At 34.4% G+C, this 22135-nt stretch overlaps 1 protein-coding gene across 1 annotated transcript in view; it reads left to right on the top strand.

Annotated features, from left to right (window-relative positions):
- MS3_00009079 (uncharacterized protein) overlaps positions 1 to 22135 on the top strand; it is a gene marked incomplete at both ends in the record, with an annotated part of 46965 nt that overhangs the window by 8302 nt on the left and 16528 nt on the right. Inside the window, 7 exons of the mRNA XM_035732995.1 lie at positions 3251 to 3385; positions 5877 to 6039; positions 8037 to 8275; positions 11737 to 11979; positions 13535 to 13743; positions 17222 to 17511; positions 19451 to 19755. Coding sequence (XP_035589875.1) covers positions 3251 to 3385; positions 5877 to 6039; positions 8037 to 8275; positions 11737 to 11979; positions 13535 to 13743; positions 17222 to 17511; positions 19451 to 19755 — 1584 coding nt within the window. The remainder of the gene's footprint in view (positions 1 to 3250; positions 3386 to 5876; positions 6040 to 8036; positions 8276 to 11736; positions 11980 to 13534; positions 13744 to 17221; positions 17512 to 19450; positions 19756 to 22135) is intronic.

The raw sequence follows: 22135 nt of genomic DNA, 5'->3' as shown, positions 1-22135 counted from the left end.
TCTTGTTCATTTTCCTCATGTCTATCTGCATTTCCCGGCGTAATGTGTTCTTTAGTCTCCCTCTTCTCTTTTCGACTTGAGGAGTCCATGTGAAGGCTTGCCTTGTGACACATTTGGGTTCGCTCCACAATGTATGGCCTATCCACTCCTAGCACTTCTTCCTGATTTCTTCCTCCGTTGGAATCTGGTTTGTTCTCTCCCATAGTAGGTTTTTGCCGAAAGTGTCTGGCCAACGGACCTTGGTGTTGGTTGACAATTGTTTTTAATTCCAAATGTTCTTCAGTTGTAAATATACTGCTCTTGCTTTTCCGACCTGCGCCTTCACATCTGCATCAAATCCACCATGTTCATCAATGATGCTGTCCAGATATGTAAAGGTTATACATCCACCAAAGTTTTTCCGTCAATTGTGATTCGGTAATTATATGCTGTGTTGTATCAAAGAATCTTGCTTTTCCCTTTGTGTATGCTGAGCCCTACTGCTGCTGAGGCTGCTGCTACACTGGTCGTCTTCTCCTGCATTTGTTGTTGCGTGTGCAATAGAAGAGCCGGATCATCTGCGAAGTCTAGATCATCCAGCTGCATCCTAGCTGTTCTCTGTATCCCATGCTTCCCCCAGATGTTGACGTCCTTATGATCCAGTTGATCACCAGGAGAAATAGAAAGGGTGAGAGTAAGCAACCTTGCCTGACACCGGTCTTTACCTCGAACAAGTCTATCAACTGTCCTCCGTGCACGATTTTTCAGTTTAATCCATCATAGGAATTCCGTATGATATTGACTATCTTCTGAGACATGCCATAGCGTCTAAGAAGCTTCCATAGTGTTGTCCTGTCCACGCTATAAAATGCTTTTTCATAATCAATGAAGTTGACGTAGAGTGATGAATTCCATTCAATTGATTGTTCCACAATGATCCGGTTTAGATCAACGAGTGTACAAAATACACGTATTCAAACCCCATTCTCGTATTTGGCTTATTCAATTCCGTCATTTGCTAATGCAATTTAAGTCGATAATCATATACAAAGATTGGCGGCATATATATTTCAATAGCGATCATTATGCGATATAACTGGAGTCAGATATCGGACCACTAAAGCATTCGTCATTACTAGTTATTTAAATATTTTAATTCCTAAGAGTCGTATATAATTAGTTCAAATTGTAGTAAAATATTACGAAACGTGAAAGTATAGCGAAAAACATTAATAGTTGACATCACAAGTCGATTAGAGCTAAAACATCATGGAATACCTGGAAGCATTGGATGGATTTTTCATCCTAGCATGAGACGCATTAGTAGTGCACACGCACGATCATGCTTGCGGGATTCAAACCAAAGAACCTGTCGTTCTCACGCACAAATGCTTAATCACGAGATCACTGAACCGCCATCCAACGGTGTTATTATCTAACTTCAATCAATCCACATTATATTAAACCACTTTACAGTAATGGATTTTAAATTTCTTGTCTTATTACCTTTGTTTACATTGTTTAAACTACATTTCTATTCGTAAATATTTAATAACTGCAAATGATCATTATTTTTTTTCTATGTGTGTATCCCAAGTGAATCATTTCCATATTGCCGTATAAAAAACGTTTTATTTATAAATTAGTTCTAAAGAACCTAACATTTTTACGATCACAGCTTTCACAATGGATAAATTTTGAAACCAACGTTTACTACTGACAAGTAGTATAACTTTAATAGTTGAGATCATGAGTCAATTGAAGCTAGACCACCATAGGAAACCTGAAAGCACTGGACGGCCGTTTCGTTCTACTGTGGGACTCCTCAGAAGTGCGAATACACGGTCCCGCCCCGAGAGATTTGAACCCAGGACCTATCAGATAATGGTGGATGTGTCACTCAATTTCGAGGATTAGTTGGATTTAGACATTAACACCGCTGGATGCCGACTCAGTGGTCTAAAGGTTAAGCGTTCGCGCGCGAGACTGATATGTCCTGGATTTGAATCTCGCGAGGCGGAATCGTGGATGCGCACTGCTGAGGAGTCCTACAATAGGATGAAACGGTCGTCCAGTGTTCCAGGTTTTCCATGATGGTCTAGCTTCAATCAACTCATGATCTCAACTATCAAAATTACTATAATATCCACAAAACCCCTTCGGACAGCATAACTTCATAGTAAAACTTCAAATGACATTAGTAAACAATTAAAGCTTTTTTCACTAGATATTATTCATTGATCATAGTAATTCTTTAACTAGGATCTGAAAAAAGGAACTTTGCATGCCATGATAAGAATGTTTCCGCCAATTTTTTCTACCTGATAAAGAAAAATCATAATTAACTAATCAGTTTTATGAATTATCCTGAACAATCTAAATTTCATTATAAGTAGAGATGAATGGTGGCTAGCGTGAAATCCAGGACGTTAGTTTCGTCCTGTTCAGGACTCATCACTTGGATGCATTTGCATCCCAGACTTGATGCTTATTCGGGGACTGGAACCCAATACAGTTTAATCCAAACACCAGCGCACTGTCGACTAAGCTAATGAGTCCAGGTGGTTACTGGATTGTGAAATTTTAATTCACTTGTATCGGTTACTTCAATCTTCCTACTCATGTTTAGGGATGGAATTGATCAGCCTCTTTTGAAATATATTCACCCTGTGGGAATTTAAAAGAATAGGATGTACATATACCAAATGAGACTGATCACTGTAGTCCTCAACATCAATTAGATGATTCAAACAACCAACACAAAAGAATCTGGAATCCACTTCCAGGATTAGATTCTATCAGCTTATAAACTATTAAAAACGAGGAAACAGCCAAAACAGATTAGGAGTTTTATATTATGAAGGAAAATATGTTTGGTAATAGTCCTCGATGGTTAGTTGACTGGCTTCAGTAGATAGTACTGAAAATTACATAGTTTAAATCAAGAATAGATTTTATTTAGGTAATAATTGAAAACGAGGAAATACTAAGGTTCTGTTTTGTAATAGAATGTTGAATAATTCCATGAAAGGATAGAATAGTTGTCAAGTACTATGTAGGTTGTTTAACTAAGGTTAGTGTTTGTTAAACTACATTTTTGAAAATTCTCCACAAATCTCTAACACTAATCATGATACATATTTCTGATGACATAGGAAATGGATAACTGAAGTATACTATTGTTAGCAGTGATAAATATTTCACACTCAATCAAAGCTTTATATAGAAAGGAAATCATTACAGATTGTGTTATTATTATTTTGTTAATTAGAAAACTGTGAAAGAATTCGAAGAACTCACTATTGAAGCAGAAGAAGAAAGTAAGATTTTTGACAGATATACTGAATTTGGTGGAATCAAATCTCAGGAAACAGAGAAATTAGAGAATGTTGAAGATGATAAAAATGTGAGTTTTATTAACATTCTATCGTTTGTGAAATGCAGATATACATATATAACAACCAGGTCAACAATTTTTATAGGTACAAGGATCCCCCTTCCTCTTCCTTCTGGTGGTCGGCTGGATTATGAAGACCTCGACATCTGAGTGAAAACACGGCATACAATGGACAGCTCAGAACCAAGTAGACGATTTGGACTTCGCAGATGACCTAGCCCTCCTATCCAAAACACACGAACAAATGCAGATACAGATAGCCAATGTAGCAGCAGTCTCTGCATCAGTAGGTCTCAACACACCCAAGGGAAAAATCAAGGTCCTCAAATACAACACGGAGAACAGCAATCCAATCGCACTTGATGGTAAAACTCTGGAAGATGTAGAACCCTTCACATAACTAGGAAGCGTCATCGATGAACAAGGAAGATCAGATGCAGATGTAAAGGTGAGGATTGGCAAAGCAAGGGCCACATTCCTACTGTTGAAGAACATATGAGACTCAAGACAACTATCAACCAATATCAAAGTCACAATCTTCAATACGAACGTCAAGACAGTTCTACTGTACGGAGCTGAAACTTAGAGAACTATTACAACCATAATCAAGAAGGTACAAGTGTTTATAAATAGCTGTCTACTCAAGATACTCAACATCTATTGGCAGGATACCACCAGCAACAGCCTACTGTGGGAGAGAACAAGCCAGCTGAAGATGAAATTAGGATGGATGTTGGAAGTAGATAGAACATACATTACGCAAATCACCAAACTGAATAACGTGCAGGCTCTAACTTGGAACCCTGAATGGAAAAGGTAAAGAGGAAAACCAAAGAACACACTACGTCGGGAAATAGAGTTGTACAAGATCATGAATCAATTGAAGTTAAACAGTAACACCGTTGGATACCGGCTCAACATTCTAGATGTTAATCGTTCGCGTGTAAAACCGAAGGTCCTGTGTTCGGGTTTCACATGTGGTATCGTGGATGCGCATCAATGAAGACTCCCATACTAGGATGAGACATCCGTCTTCCAGGTTTTTAATGGTGGTCTAGTTTACATTGACTCACAATTTCAACTGATGAAATCACATAAATATCAACCAAGTAATAATAAATTACTATCAAATCATTTCTCTGAATTAAATATTACAAATAGTGTAAAGTTACATATTTGATACGATCATAAAATTGAATGATACATCGTTCGGATAAAAGAACAGAATGTTTACAATCAATCTAATAGTGAATAATGATCTAATCTTTTTTGTGCTGATCAAATCCTGTTGATCAAATTAAATTGAGATCAATAATCGAAATAACTCATCAAATGTGTCTACTATATTAAGGTGTCAGAAGAATAAAGTTGGTCTATGAGTAATACTGAATCTAGGTTTCATGTTAGCTGGCATTTTTCAACAAGTTACACCTGAAATCTCGAGGAGTCAAATACTTACTAGTCCTATAATTATCAATCCATCAGAGCTATAGAAAATTAACAGTTCCTGGAATCACTTCATGGTAACGTCTCGAAGCGTGAAGCTGGATGATGTAGATTAAGATTATCCAGGAAGAATCAGATTTCTTAAATTCCAGATACATCTTGTTGAAAAGTGTACATTGGCTTACCGTTGACTTTATCCAACTACACTGTAGTGGCTGGTCCTATGTCAAGCGCACAAAGCTTATTCTAGCTTCCGGACAAGCCAGTTTATCAATTCTAATCAAGCTACATTTTGACCATGTTAATTACTCGCTTATCAACCTTGACTGTTTTTATATGAGCGTATGTGTGTGCACTGCTTATCTCATTCATCACATATTTGTAACTTATTTTTGTGTGACTATAAATGTTGACTAACTCTCGATTAAATTGAGTTGGCTCACACGCTTTCTCCACTGCACACCATCTCGCTTCGCTCTACTTTCTTCGCTCCCTTCACTTCGTTCCACTGATCGTCTGTCCAGATCAGTAAGTGTACAAAATATATGTACTCAAAAATCCATCCTCGTATTTGACTTATTTAATTCATACATTATGGCGGATTACTTACTTACTTACGCCTGTTACTCCCAATGGAGAATAGGCCACCGACCAGCATTCTCCAACCCACTCTGTCCTGGGCCTTCTTTTCTAGTTCCATCCAATTCTCGTTTATTTTTCTCATGTCTATCTCCATTTCCCGGCGTAATGTGTTCTTTGATCTTCCTCTTTTCCCTTGGCCTTGAGGATTCCATGTGAAGGCTTATCTTGTGATGCAGTTGGGTACTTTCCTCAATGTGTGTTTTATCCACTATTATAGCGGATTAAGCCGATAATTATATATGAGAAAAATCAGAATGTATATTTCAATAACGATCACTCGTACAATCCAACTGGAGTCAGATCCTTGGCCATTAAAACACTATACGGTATATATTTCACTAAAAGAAACATCTCTGATAACAGTATTCCTTAGAAATAGATTTAAACTCTTATGTAATACAATTTTTTTCAGTCATTATTCAAAACACAAACCCATAAAAAACCGGATCAAACCAAATTGGTTTTACATAATAATCATTCAATAAGAAAACAATTATCATGTATCAAAGATCATCCCAAACCTCAACCGTTTCCAGATAGACAACTTTATATTTATGTTATAGCAGATCCAACAGGTAAATATAACATAAATGAATTCAATTTTGTTATATGTATGACATACATGTTATAACTACTAGTTATAATTGATTGCTATGCGCTTCATAACCAATCATCATATAGAGCCCTTTACCCCGTTTAATCATTAAACTTAACGCTGTATCACTTTTTCCATCCTTGAAAAAAAAAGCAAAACAATCACATAGAGATGACATTGGAATAACAAAGAGGTAGTGAAATCTAAAACAATAAAGCAGCTGTAAACTACTGGATTTTGAAGATTCCTAGAAATCTCTTAAACAATAGAAATGAAGATTACTTACTTGCTTACTTACTTACGCCTATTACCCCTCGTAGAGGAGCATAGGCCGCTCACCAGTACCCTCCATCCAATATTGTCCTGCTCAATCGTTTCCATGTTGAAAACGCCAAGGCTCGTCCAGAAATGAAGATAGAAACAGCTGGATTCTCATAAAATAAAAGTAGAACTAACTTGATCAAACTTTTATAAATCTACATATTATCACTTCAACAAGCACAATTATCAAGTAAACAAGTGTATGTAAACATATGCAAATATAAAGTAATTTTCTAAATGTATGCATATCTGCTTCCAATTACCGACGTAGTGTGTTCTTCGATCTCTTTCTCCTCAGTTTCCTTTCAGGATTCCAAGTTAGGGCTTGAATCGTGATGCGGTTTGTTGATTTTCGTATTGAATGTCGTTACCACTTCCAAAGTCTTTTCTAACTTCCTCATCAGCTGGCAGTTTGTTTGTTCTCTCCCAGAGAAGGCTGTTGCTGATGGTATCCGGTCAATGGACATTGGATATCTTGCGTAGACAATTATTTATAAATACCTGTACTATTTTGATGATGGTTGTAGTAGTTCTCTAGGATTCAGTTTCGTACAGTAGGACTGTCTTGACGTTCGTATTGAAGATTCTGGTTTTAATATTGATTGACAGTTGTTTTGAGTTCCATATGTTTTTGAGTTGTAAGAATACTGCCTTGGTGGAAGCCGAGGTTCTTTGAAATATACTTTATGAATCAAAAAGACTAGTTATAAATGTCTTCTGATTAAATAAATAAGAATATTTAACATCGAAACATATAACATAATGGTTAATCAGTTAATCTCACTGATGGCAATGGTGGACGTTGGCGTAACTTCGTGGATTTGTTGAAGTTAGACATTACCACTGTTAGATACCGGCCAAATTAGTGGTCCAGATTTTAAACGTTCTTGCGCGAGACTGATAGGTTCTGGGTTCGAACCTTGCTAAGCGGGATCGTGGATGCGTACCGCTGAAGAGTCCCACACTAGGACATCCTGTGCTCCCAGGTTATCAGTAGTGGTCTAGCTTCAATTGACTCATGAATTTCACTATTAAACTTACTATAATATCCACAAAACTGCTCTCCAATTATGATCAATTAAAATTTGGATTAGATCTTATTTCTACTTGTTTAGCAATTGAACAATGGCAAGAAAATAAATTAATTAGAAGGTTAGATCACATAATGGATAAAATGAAACTTATCGTTTGAATCAACTATATGATGATCTCTGTAAATCATGGAAATTCCAGGTTAATTCAATGTATCTTGTACGTTGAATTATCGCATAATATTTTACAAATTGACTGTTAACTTATACCATGAAGTACTATAAGGGTGGATAGTTAAAGTTCTTCCCACCATTAATTGATGTTAGACAGAGAGTATTGTACTTTATGCGTCCAGTTTTGATGTTGGTTCCTGGATGCTCAATTCCATGAAATCCTTTAGAATAAAAGTTGGAAATAATTAAAATTAAATATATGAGAAGAATTAGGATAAGTGGAAAGTTTTAAAAGTCTATACAATACTACTAGTTTATAAGAAGGTATAAACCTTCAATATGACAGATTTTAGCGTTAGATGGTTAGAAGATAGTCGATGATAAATCTTAAGTTTCATGCTAGTTGGAACTAGTTAACTAAAAGTATATTGTAATCATTGTTCATTTATAGATATGCGGATTGAACTCACCAATTTAAGAATGTATGTTTGGCCATATTTACAAAGAATTTGTAATGAACGTGGATTTACACTTAATATAATTGATGACAGTATGGATACAGATATTGAACCACGTAATCAGTTGATGATGCCAATGATGAATACAACATCAGGTGATTCAATAGATGATTATGAATTAAAAGAACATTTGTCTAGACGAATGAAACAAAAGAATTATCTAAATTGTCTGGTAAGTAAATGTTTCAGTAGTTTTTAGCTACAATTTACTTCCAATAGAGAGTATGATACTATTGAACTACTAAGTTGATCACCAGTAGTTCATATTCTTTCTAATTTAAGTCCCGTGGTTGAATAGGAAATCATGAACTTTATCCTGTCGTGTTCTCCGTAATATATGAAGGTCTAAGATATTAATCTGTTAATAGAAACTAGTGAGGAGTTTTCGGTTGAAACGTAACAACTCGCCTCTGTATCAGTCGGCCTAAACGTACATAAAGAAATGAATTATAATTGTTGTTTAAATTTCCCTTTTTATACACAGTGCTGTATGAATGATCGATTTCTCACACGTTTTCACTTTCCACTCTTTAAAGCACTCATTTAATAGACGTTGATAATTTTGGAAATGATATAATCGTTTATATTTGTTTTATTATATACTTACGTACTGAGGCCTTTTACCTCTCATGAAGGAGCAGATATCACCAAACAGCATTCTCAATCCAACTCTCTACTGGACAATCCTTTACATTTGTTTCCACTTGTTATTCATTTTTTGATGTCTACTTCCAATTCCTGACGTGGTGTGTTCGTCGGCCTTCTTTTTTTCTGTTTTTCTTCGGGATTCCAAGTTGGGGCTTGAATCGTGATGCGGTTTGTTGATTTCTGTAGTGTATGTCCTATCCACTTCCGACGCCTTTTCCTAATTTCCTCTTCAGATGGGAGCTGGTTTGTCCTCTCTAACAGTAGATTGTTGCTGATGGTATCCGGTCAACGGACATTGAAAATCTTGTGTAGACAATTGTTTATAAGTACTTGTACCTTTTTATTTGTTTCATAGTTGAATATAAATGCCAGTAATTTGTACATTAATTATATCATTAGTAATAATGAACTCTTGTAATCACATTATGGTTAGTTTAGATTCAAGTTCGAGAGTGGTTACAGTAAGAGATAATTTTTTACTCGGTCCATTACATCTTTAGAAATATATTTGAATGAAAAAAAGTGTAAAGCTAGATACTGTGGTTAACGAGAACACAAGTGGAGACAATCAGATGTATTTGAATACGACATTACAGAATATCTTAGTAATATCTGAGAACCATACAGTAAACATTTCATTTGTTAAATGTCAATCAATCGTATCAGACTTTATTGTCCCTTTGTTTTCGCACCAATCATTCTCTGTTCTCGTTCTCTTTTCTTTGATCTTCTTAACTTTCTGTCTCCAGGCATTCCATTGTACATTGATGATATATATTACTTATATCTGTCGTCATCAGTAACACACACCATAAAACATATTTCGATAGTGTTAAATCAACCACTATTTTCTTTAATATTTATGGTCATATCATCAAAATCCCTTGTTCGAAATAAGGAGAAAAGCCATAGTGGCTTTAATGTTAGATGTCAGGCTTTATATATATAAGCATTTATTGATCCCCTATACACATGAACAGAAAAGATTACATAAGTTCACACATATAGTTACTTAGAACTTCATAGATTCTATACTGGGAGTAAATAAAATTATTTCATTTCAATGGATAAATGATATTTGTCCAAACACTTAACATTGAACAATAGAATATGGATTAAAACACTCATCCAATTTGGGACGCACTCATAATTAGATAATAACAGTCGCCTTCATAGAATAGATCTATTCATTACTAAGAATTTGAATATTTATGTGGTTCCAATTTATTTGTTTTAGTAACACAATAACTAAAAGCTTTTAATACCATCTACTGATTGTGAACCTAATATATATATATGCAGATGTATATGTATGGTGCATACTACTTATGCTGACAGATATAAGTAGTATGTAGTCACAATCGGGTCTAGGATGTCTATCAGCAGGAGATTGAGAGGACTGAATTGAAAAGAACAGAAAGGGAAACAGGGAGAAATCGTTATAACAACAGAATTAAAATAATCATGAAGCATTTAAAGGATAGCCGAAGAAAGATGTGTAAATAATGATATCGTTACTTATTACTTAAAATTGTCAGAAGGGGTTTTGTGGAGATTTTAGAAATTTCACTGATTGAAACTTGTGGCCTTGGTGCCCAATTAATATATAACTTAATGATACCGCCAATTAAAGAACAGTGAATTATCGATCGAACCAATGACGCATAAAACCTGTACGAGCAGTCTACAGTCCTCATCGGTCTTTCTTCCTGACTAGCCTTGCCTATTGAGTCCAGAACACAAATCTAAGCCTCTGCGATATGAATCCTGTATTTCAAACATACTATGTTTATATACAATCCAAACAAAATAGAAAACAATATTTTTGCAAGATCAAGCCAAATGTGACTGTGAATATTGGAGACGATAATTAATAGACTAGGTATAACTGAGGAACGGTAAATCGTATAATAATAGTCTGTGAATCAAAATCAAGCTTATAATAAAAGGAACATGAATATGCATAGTTTATTCAATAGAAATATATATATAGTATTAGTCCAGAAATAGATTCCAGCAATTACCATTCATTATTCTCATCGCGATATAACAACTATATTACAGTGTCTAAAGATTCTGTATCAGAATAGACTAAACAATCTCTGGAATGTATCCAATCATATAAGCAGTCGAAATGAAATACATGACCTTGTGCACATATCGAGAGACTATTAAGATATTCATTAAAATATTATAGTTCATTACCCATAAATGGATTTTCAAAATGATTAGATATTATTTTGATGGTTGAGATCACAAGTCAATTAAAGCTAGACCATCATAGAAAACCTGAAAGCACTGGATGGCTGTTTCGTCCCAGTGTGAGACTCCTCAGCAGTGCGCATCCATGAGATTCGAACCCAGGACCTGTCAGTCTCGTGTACGAGCGTTTAGCCATTAGACCAATGGGCTGGCCTGTATCTGACAGTGTTAATGTCTCACTTCAACTAATCCACGAAATTGAGTGACACATCCACGATTGTCATCAGTGAGTTACCATCTCACAACAGATCTGGTTGAACTTCAGTGGCCACTGTTTCTCACTAGAACCCCAGGATATCTATCTTGAAGCCAGTCACTAGTGAGCATATCTTGATTAGTATCAGACAGGGTTTTGTGGATATTATAGTAACTTTAATGGTTAAGATCATGAGTCAATCGAAGCTAGATCACCATGGAAAACTTGAAAGTACTGGATGATTGTTTCGTCCTATTATGGAATTCCGATTGTTAGATATTACTTGGAGAATCATTGAAAACCATGAGTACTGGGTAATTGTTTCATTATACTTTGGAATATCTCAATAGTGCATAGTTATTTTTACATTCTGGATCAAGTTATGGATCATCGGATCTTCTGACAATCATGATTCATTTAGACATTCTGATTATTAATCTTATCATTCTAATAATTGACAAATTGCTTTAATTCCTATTTAAAACTTTCAATGAACATTTATCCTGATGTTTATTTATATGAAATAGATTCTACTATCCAATCGTTCAGTTGGTCCAGTTATTCAATTACCTCAATATCTTCCTAACAGCTTAATAAAACAAATTAAAAATAGTGCATTAGAAGAGATGGAAGATTTAAAATCTGAAATAACTATGTTATCAGAAAAATTACCTGGATTTGATAGCCCACGTCTTCAACGTCGTCTTTCTAGATATTTAGGTTCACAAACATCTTTAGGATCATTATCTGAAGAGGTAACAATGAAACAAGTGAGTATCAATATTGATAATTCAAGTGAAATATTATTCAACATTTTCTTTCTAGACTTTTTCAAGTTGACATTCTAACTCTCAAGAAATATATGGTTATAACTGTAGTTGTAGAACCCTTCCGAAGATTCTAAATAGAAGATGTAAGATCTGATAAATTTGGTTATGGTATGGATCTACTTTTAAATCAGTGAAGAGAGATATTAAACATTGAACCAAGTGCTATGATATACTCAAATACGAAGGCTCTTTTAAGTAGATAATATTTCAATAAACAACAGATGTAATAGAGGCAAACTGTTAAAAATGACAGACGGATAGAGCAGTAATAATGAAATGGATTAAATGTCAAGTATTCGTATCTGTTTAGGTGTAACAATTCTATGTAGTAGAGAAAGATAACAAAGTTTACACATTCAAAAATGATTGATAATAACATCATCTTATTCCCAGTTGAAATTACGAGTCAATCTAATCTAGGCTACTATTAGAAAGGCCTTTTCGTTCTAGTATATAACTCTTCAGAAGTGAGCATTCGAGCATTTGTTCAGAATCGTGGATGCGCACTACTGATGAGTCCTATGCTATAACACGACGGCCTTCATATGTTTCTAGGGTTCTAACGGTGGCCTAGATGAGACTGACTCGTGATTTCAATCGTGAAAATATTATAATCTCTACAGATCCTTCATACTGACAACATAATCTTTCGAATATTAATAAGTAGTATGATGGAATGCAAAAACATAATCGATAGTGATAATTTCACATCTGGCTACGATCCATCTATTCTATAAAACATCGTAATACATATTATCTTACAAGTTCATTGAGATTTGATGCATCTTGGAGATAACTTTTTCATTCATTTACATAATTTTTATAATATCACCATCTCGAATCAATTCAACTAGTTTACAATTGATTGATCACTGGGTGGCGATCAATGTCATGTTTGTCAAATCCTTCTTAGTGAAGATCTAATACTATCGACCAAGTTGCAATGTGGCCACTAGTCTAAGTGACTCGGCATTGAGTGCACTATGTTGAGATAAGATGGTGGTTGGAGGTAGTCAACAGGAAACCTTGGACTTAGGTTTCGTGCTACTTGGCACTCGTCAGCATGGTATACCTGTAATCTTGAGGGAACTGATGCTCCCTGACGGATTCGATCTCGTGTCGATAGGATCCGATCTGCACTAAGAATGACCTGACATACATGTCAGTGATCACCACCCAGTGATCAATCAATTGTAAATACATCTCAGTCCTACGGGAAGTCAGTCGCGGCCCAGATAAATCAGTGGTAACGTCCCTGACTGTGAAGCTGGATTACACGGGATCGAATCCATTAGAAAAAATCAGTTCCCTCAAGATTACAGATACACCTTGCTGACGAGTGCTAAGTAGCACGAAACCTAAGTCTAAGGTTTTCTGTTGACTACCTCCAACCACCATCTCAATTTAAATAGTCCTAGGTTTATATACTATGTGATCGATTTTCTTTACTGAACACTGACATATCTACTGATCTCTTGTATTTTAATCATTTTAGTCTCATATGTCACCAGTAAGTGATGCAATACCTAACAAACGGAATACTTCAAAATTTTCTAATGTTACACCGATACAAATGACACAAATTGAAGATTCAATACGTCAGAAAAGTGAAATTATACGTACACTTAATCCAGATATTTTAGACAAATGGTACTGTCCAACTTCAGATTCACATCCGGATATTTCATATTTACAACCAGTTAGGTATGTTCATTTTAATTTTACGTAATTGTTATCAATCAATTTTTAAAAATCTTAAATTGGTTCTTAGATCTAGTCAAGATGTGGCAAAGTTACCATATATAATCCGGTTCTCAGTTAGGTTGTGTATTTTGATGTCATCGCTAGCTCCTATTTCATGTAGATTTAGGCTTTTTATACTATTTTTATAAGTGTGTTGTGGGGGTGAGGACGATAATGATTGGTTATTTGCTTAGTCAGACTAATAGATAGTCTGACAGTAGTAGATGAGTTATGTATTCCCTTACCCTTATTACTACCGTATCAGCTTGTTGTCGATTTTTGGTCTGAAAATATAATTACGTTCTAGTCAGGTTAATCGTGTGTTCTTGATCTGAGTTGTGTTAAAGTCCTGTACGATAGACACTAGAAGGGAATCTAGTGTGGATATTCGTCTATGATAAATTAACACCCCATTCGTAAAGATGAAGAAAATTCAACCGTTATAACAAAGTCTCATATTAGAATTTGTATATTTATTATTCATTATCATATGCGCCGATGATTTTATTTAGAATGACAATGAAAGCTTGCCAATTATATTATCTAACTTAGAGGATACAGTATTGTTGAAAGCATCCACTTGGGTTACGAAGCTTCTAGATCACATCAAAGGTCTATACCATTGTCATGATGGAATATGATTTCCATGCCTTTGATGTATTTTGTTTACTATGATTATTTATCAGAATAACATGTAGGATTTAAAATAAATCCTTAGAAAGTCATTTCGTTCAAGAAAAAGTCATCACTACTGTTATAACGAAAGAATATTTGGGATCAGTAGTTTTCTGGACTTAATTGGCATGTATCTTCGTTTACATGGTAATATGTTTCTTTCTTACACCACTAACAACAAGTCGATTAACTTCATTATGATATTTGTCATACGATTAATAAGGATACTTACAATGATGAAATTGGAACATCAGAAGTTCAGACGAGTGATCACAAGTAACCCTTATTTATTTAAACAAATAACTCACATTATTTTATGAATAAAATGTCAAACTTCATAACATCACTGCTTTCTTTTTAATTCTAAAGGTTAAGCGTTCGTGTACGAAACTGAAGGTGCTGGGTTCGAACCCCACTTACGGGATAGTGAGTACGCATTGCTAAAGAGTCCCATACTAGAAAGCAACGGCTATCTAGTGTTTCTAGGTTTTCAATGGTGGTCTACCGTGAAATCGACTTATGAATTTAACCATTAATATATCAATAAGTATATAACTAAAGAATTTCTCAGAACAAAACTGAATAACAAATCAGTTATTAGTTGATTGTAATTTATGAAGAGCAAAAAATAGATGTCAAAAGATAACTTCTAAGAGAATCGAAGTTGCGACGTCATTAAACGAATAGCTATTCAAAGTTTCCCATTCCTCTATTCTCACTTATTCTCAATATTTATGATCCACAGAAATAGTATTACTGATGTAAAGTTTCTAAGACTTAGTATATCAGAAGATGGAATGACTAACATGAGAAAACCTTTCACTTTATAGTATGAATGAAATTTATCTATAAAAAACACATATTGAAATTAAAAGTAGATTTCATGACCAAAAGTTTAGGATTTTCGAAAATTGTATATCGTGAACTGTCTAATTAAGATCAGTAAGTTATGTAAACTACAAAACTAAACAGTTTTCACAAACTCCTTTCCGAAGACTAATAATTTACTCAGCAGCAACTTATTACTGGAGTTTGAAATAAGAACCTGTGATCGATGGCATTCAACCAAATCAGGAATGTGGTAATCACTCATCATTCGGATTGGTAGGCAGTTACTCAATATTGCGAAGTTATTGAAGTTAGAAATGGGAACAAATAACTAACATTTTAGTGATTAACATCATGGATAATATCGACAACAGTTCAAGAAGATTTTGCATAGTTTGAAGATGAGTGATCGAATACAAAGGTGAATTTATGGTCAAATCGAATAAGGCGCAGTAAGGCACAGCAAAGGCTAATAATAGGATTCAGGCACATACACGAGAAAGAGAATGATTCATCGAACAATATTGAAGCGATTAACATTTAAGCTACAAAGAGATCTAGGCGCCGGCTGTCACATGTGATCAAGCGTACATATTTATAAAGATATGATAGTGATCATAAAACAATACAAAGAAATAAACGGATTGTCACTGTTCGAATAACATTGTCTGGTAAATAAGTTAATAAAAGTTTGACAAAAATTAACCATATTCGAAATTGATTGTAGTAGACCGTCATTGAAAACCTGGGGGAGCTAGACGGCCGTTTCGTCCTAGTATGGGACTACTCAGAGGTGTGTATCCTTGAACCCGCACACAGAACTCGAACCCGGGACATTCGGTCTTGCACGCTAACGCTTAACCTCTGGACCACTGAACTGACATCCAACGGTATTATTGTCTTACTTCAACCAAACCACGATATTGTTCGACCGTCCACCAATGGCTTTGGTAAGCAATTGTTGGACAACAGACACTGATCCACTCATTATATCAATCTAAACTCAACAATCTTCACAACCCTACATTGTAAAGAAATATACTAATAATCATGCATTAGATACAATGCATTACCTTGAAATGATTGAAGCAAACAGGTGTTAAGTTATTTTCATCGACAAAATATGAAAACAAATGATCCATCTTTGCTTATAAAGCTTGTGATCTAAGGCAATATCTGGGCAGTCCGCATAAGATGCACATATGCCAATATGAGACTGATCAATTACAGTCATAAGTAACAATAGGAAGATACAAGTGAAACAACATCAAGTGAATTCAAGTGATAATTATTTTGTCAAACTAACACGCAAAGATTATTGAAAAAAGCATATTAGGTGTATTAGTGTAATTCTTGTAGATTAAATAACAAGTTAATCTTAGCCAGACAATTACTGACAATATGGAAGGATCGAATAGTTATTTCATTCTAGTATGGCATTCCTCAACAGTGATTAGCCTCAACTTCATCAAACTCAAGTTCTTAGATCCTACGCATGAACCCTTAGTCTTAATTATGTATATAAAGACTATGAAATTAACTTTTTGACTATTTTCATCATACCCAAAGGTTTTTAACTTAGTTTATAAACGATTTGTAACTTTAATTAAATCATTAAACTTACTTTCTTCTTACTAACTCACTTACTTACTTACTTACTTACTTACTTACTTACTTACTTACTTACTTACTTACTTACTTACTTACTTACTTACTTACTTACGCCTGTTCCCCCCAGTGAAGCATGGGCTGCCGACCAGCATTCTTTAACCCACTCTGTCTTGGGTTTACTTTCTTCCAGAAAAACATTATTATCCTACTAGATTTGTATACAGTTTGTTCATTTCTAGTATAATTAGTTTCATCTTTGTTAAATTAAGTATTCCTTATCTAGATTCAATTGAAACTTTTATTGTTATGAATTTTCTTAATTAAGTCAAATTCTCCCAGGGATCACATGTTTCGATGATCAGAATATACGTCAAGCAGAGTTAAAATCTTGGTTAAATGATTCTCATCGAATACGATGTTTACTTATGCACTTCTCTGATCAAAGTCAAATCACTAATTCATCAGCTACATCGTATCGTTTATCTAATATGGAAATATCGACACCAAATACTGAAACAATTCAATCGAATACTGATTCTATTCCCAATTCAAATAGACAAACTGATATAACTGATAGATCATCTCATGTAAAAGAAAAGTATAATTTCCAGTCAGGTAAATTCCATACATTTTGTTTTATTATTCTAATGTTTTTGATGAATAGTGAGTGACAGGATAATTAAATGATTAAGTTCGTTGAATTGTCAATACTCGGTTAAAATGTATTTTTATGGTCTTTTTAAAGTTTAATCAACTTTACTAAAAGATTGGTTTATACTGACACTATGACCAGTTTGTACTAAATGGGCCAATATCAAACTGTTCACTTTCTACACTAAACCTTTTTTAGCCAAGTTGGAAGGTGTTCGTGAGCACGAAAATGTAAATTCCTAAAACTTCGACCAACATAACTTGCTCCACAGGATCAGTCAAACTGATTAATACAAAACGAAGTGGTCATTCTAGGTAATTCAAATTTTAGCCTCGGTGTCACCAGTGGATTTGTAGAAAACACTAATCATAGTTCTCCTGAGTTAAAAGATTTTTCTATTGTCCTCCGTAATCTCTGAGTTAATATTTCACTAGCCACATCCCCTTTGAATTGTAGACGCATGAATAGAGATTTCTTCTTCACCGTTTGTATTTCTCCTACTTTCATCTTCGTGATCATATATTTAATTATAAACTTCCTAGGGTAAACGTTCTACCTAAGAGTATTATGCAAGGTGTTTAGCTCATCTTCAACTATATCCGCAGAACATATAGTGCGTATTCGGTAACTAAAGGTTTTGATCAGGTTTCGCTTGTATTGTAGAGGTTCGAAGCTAAGTAATTTTTTTAAGTTCCTTTTTAACGGTCCATCCGCTCTCTTAATTAAGAGAACGTCTAAAAAGGCTATTCGACCATCAATCTCTTCTTGAGTGTAGGAATCAAACAGTTCAAATTAATAAGATTTAATGCGTAATAGAGCACGATAGTTTCTATGTGTCAATCTATGTCACTTTTCTGTTTTGAGCTAACTTACAGTAATTCTAAGTTACGAATGAAAGAGAGATTATCCAATTATAAGACAGGATCTATAAGAATTAGATAGACCCAACGATTACCGTACAAAGTTCAACAATAATCATCTACTATAATGAAGATAGTGAGAAGTTAGAAACAAATGAAAAGGCTTAACATTAAAAAATTCCTAATTTGTAATTTAATGATTGAGTGTATAGTAACAAACATGGTTTTGGTACACGACAACAATATCGAATCAATAGCAGGAACAACCAATCAACTGTTGGCAGTGATCAATGAGCGATTATGGATTAAAAATTTTAACGTTGAATTCCACCATTGAAAACCCAGAAGCACTTGAAGACCATTTCGTCCTAGTGAGAGTCTCCTCATATTAGATCGACTTATGAATTCAACTATCAAAATTACTACAATCTCCACAAATCTCCATTCTGATAGTAATCAAATGCTTACTAGTGACTAGCTTCAAGACGACTTATTGCAGTTCTAGTGAGAAGCAGTGACCATTGGAGTTTAATCCATATCGCATGGAGATAGTTATCTACTTGTGACAATGGATGAAAGGTTACACAAGAACATGGGTTGATTTAAGCAAAACATTAACATCATTGAATACCGGCTCAGTAGTGTTTGCACACGAAACCGAAGGTTTTTGGTTCGAGTCTTGCATTCAGGATCATGGATGTACACTGCTAAGGAGTTCCATATTAAGGTAAAACGGTCGTCCACTGCCTTCAGGTTTTCAACAATGTCTCAGTCTATCTGAGTCCATCGTTGGTTTGGTGCAGGGGGTCACCATGTTAGACGATGTCTCTCCTTATGCTTAAAATTAATGTTTACTAACAGTAAACGATTGTCTAAGCACAGTTACAGCAAACGATCACCCTTATCTGTTCTTCAATGTTGTGTCTAGCTTAGATTGACTGATGAATTCAACTATTTAAACACCTTTAATTCGTTTTTTTATTTCTAATCTCAATGATTTATTCATTATGCTTATTCTATTTCTTATTATAAAACGATTTAGAAGTTGAAAGACAAATAGAAATGGTTCTACAAAATAATGAATTAAATTCCGACTGTTTTGTTCATATACGTTATCATCAAGATAATAAAATTCCATTCAAGAAATCTATTAATAATAATAATGATAATTCTATAACTAATTGGAGATCCCGATCATTATCATTAGCTTCATGGTCAACAGCAAGAACTAATTTAAATACAATCAATTCTGGTTCTTCCAATTCAATAAGAAATGAATTTCTTTCAAATGCTTTTGATGAATCATTAGCCAGAGCAAAACTACTTGTGAATTGGGCAAGATTAAAAGTAAATTATACTTTGTAGTTTAGTTTTTCATGGTATAATGATGAACTAGATAAGGGGGTTACTGATATTCTTGAATGCTATTACGAGTTCACCTTACTTGGTAAACGGAACAAAGGTCAAAGATACAGTCACACGATAGGTTATTCTAATCCGTTGTCCCCGGCCCTGCTAACTAGATCGAAAAGTTTTGATGAGGCGTAGAGAATGTATTCTATAAGCGCTCAGAAAATAAGAGGTCATCAAGCACACAAATCAAGTTTATTTCTAAAATGATAGAAACGCCCTTGGAAGAGCCACAAAATAGCGTACTAAAAAATCTGTTAACCAATGACAGTCAAGGATACCCGAGTGGAAAATGTCAACTGTAGGTCAACTAAGCATCTCTTGGCGCGAAAACATAAAATTCAAACTTTCAGAATAAAATTACAAAATTAGGATCTTTCCCAAGTGAGTTCTGGGGATCTAACGTCCTCAACAGATACTTACTTACTTACTTACTTACTTACTTACTTAAGCCTGTTACTTCTCTCGGAAGAGTTTAGGTCGCCCACCAAGATTCTCCATCGAACTCTGTCCTAGACAATCCTTTTTAATTGAGCATAATAGATAACCTCAGCATTACTAACATGATGTTGCTACTGTATGTCATCAATTTTTCATAGTGTGAGACTTCTCAGGAGTATTCAGTCACAAATCTATAGAAAATCGAACCCAGAGTCTTTAGATATCACAGTATGCGCTCGACCTAAAATCGTCAACTTAGCATTCAACGGTTTACACTCTTAATTTTATTCAATGAGTAAAGGTCGGGCATGATTTATAATTGATTGAAACTAAAAATGTAAACCATTTGATGTCAGCTTTATGGTTGGGAGTATAATCGCTCACTTTAATGTCTGAAGATCCTCTCTCTATTCCTTGTAGGGGTGTGATTACACACTGTTAGTGAGTTTCCTTTTAAGACGAAACGGCTGTCCAGTGCTTTGTTGTTTTCAGAAATCTTCTAAATGAGTCAATTCTATGATGAAAATTAAACAATTTTCGCAATTTCCACAAACTTCGTTTAGTAAGTTGACAGATAGGCTAAACAGTGTAATCCAGGACGCGCGTTTTCTCCAATTTGGGACTGGTCAGCTAGATGTACCTGTACCTCAGAGTTGATGTTCACTGTGGGGCTCGAACCCAATGCCGTTCGCTTCAAACGCCATCGCATTATCCAAATAGTTTCCAAGTAATGTCAATTTTTATTTACTGGTTTCGTTTCGATACATCAATCAAATATATAAAACTTAATCTTTAATATAGACAATGTGTTTTGAATCTTTAAATGTAGATATGCTCAGGTTACATATTTAATTGAACTAAGTTACCTACGTCAGCTATTTACTTTTGTCATCTTACTGGAAATCTCTTTTAGAATTTGTAAATGTTAACTTCACTTAATTATTTTCAATTTATTGAAACTGGATTCTCTAATCTGAATGAATTAGTTGTAAAGCTTTCAATTGTCTGTTCAAAACAAAATCATTAACAAATACCTCATATAGAAAGTAGGCTATAAAAAATCATTCCATAAATAACTAGTGTAATGAACGAGAATACAAATGGAAACAATCGAATGTATCTAGACACAAAAGTACCAGAAAATCTTAGTAAAATCTGTGAACTGTACAGTGAATAGCTCATTTCCAAAGTATCCATCAATTGTCTCACACTTCATTGTTCATTCATTTCCATATCGATCATTCTCTGTTCTCATTATCTTTTCTTTGATTTTCTTAACCTTCTGCCGCCAGATATTTCACTTGTGATTGATGATACATACTACTTAGATCTATCGACATCAGTAGCACACATCATACTCATAGATCATTCTATCAACTTTGAAATTGATAAGTTGTTATTAACTCTTATCTTCATAGTTCACTTCTGTCTACATGATAATGTTGTCTAGTAAGACAATAAAAGACAATAAAGAAAGAACAAATCAAGCGAAGAAATTTCTTTTGGATTAGTTTTTCATCATGGCTACACTAATATATATAAGTACGATTTACAATAATGAAATAATACTCATCGAGTGGATACGTTACGTAATAATAATGAAATAATGACATTTAAATTAACATTGAATAATTGGAAGAAAGAGGACTGATAATGATCAAAGTAATTATTCGAAGATCAAGAAGTTGCTACGTTACATAATATATGAAAAAGAGAACGAACAGAATATTTTAATGGATAGTCAGTAGGATAATAGTTATGTAAGAATCAAGAGATGGATGTTGAGAAAAATACAAGGTTCCAAAAAAGGAAAAACCAAATGGAAGAAGTACGAAAATAGTTCTAGTGTAAGCACTCTTAAACCGATGGCCAAGGT

This window comes from Schistosoma haematobium, chromosome 5 (genome assembly GCF_000699445.3).
Source record: "Schistosoma haematobium chromosome 5, whole genome shotgun sequence".
NCBI lineage: Eukaryota > Metazoa > Platyhelminthes > Trematoda > Strigeidida > Schistosomatidae > Schistosoma > Schistosoma haematobium.
The sequence above is the reverse complement of the archived record's forward strand: the minus strand, read 5'-3'. Positions and strand labels throughout refer to the sequence as shown.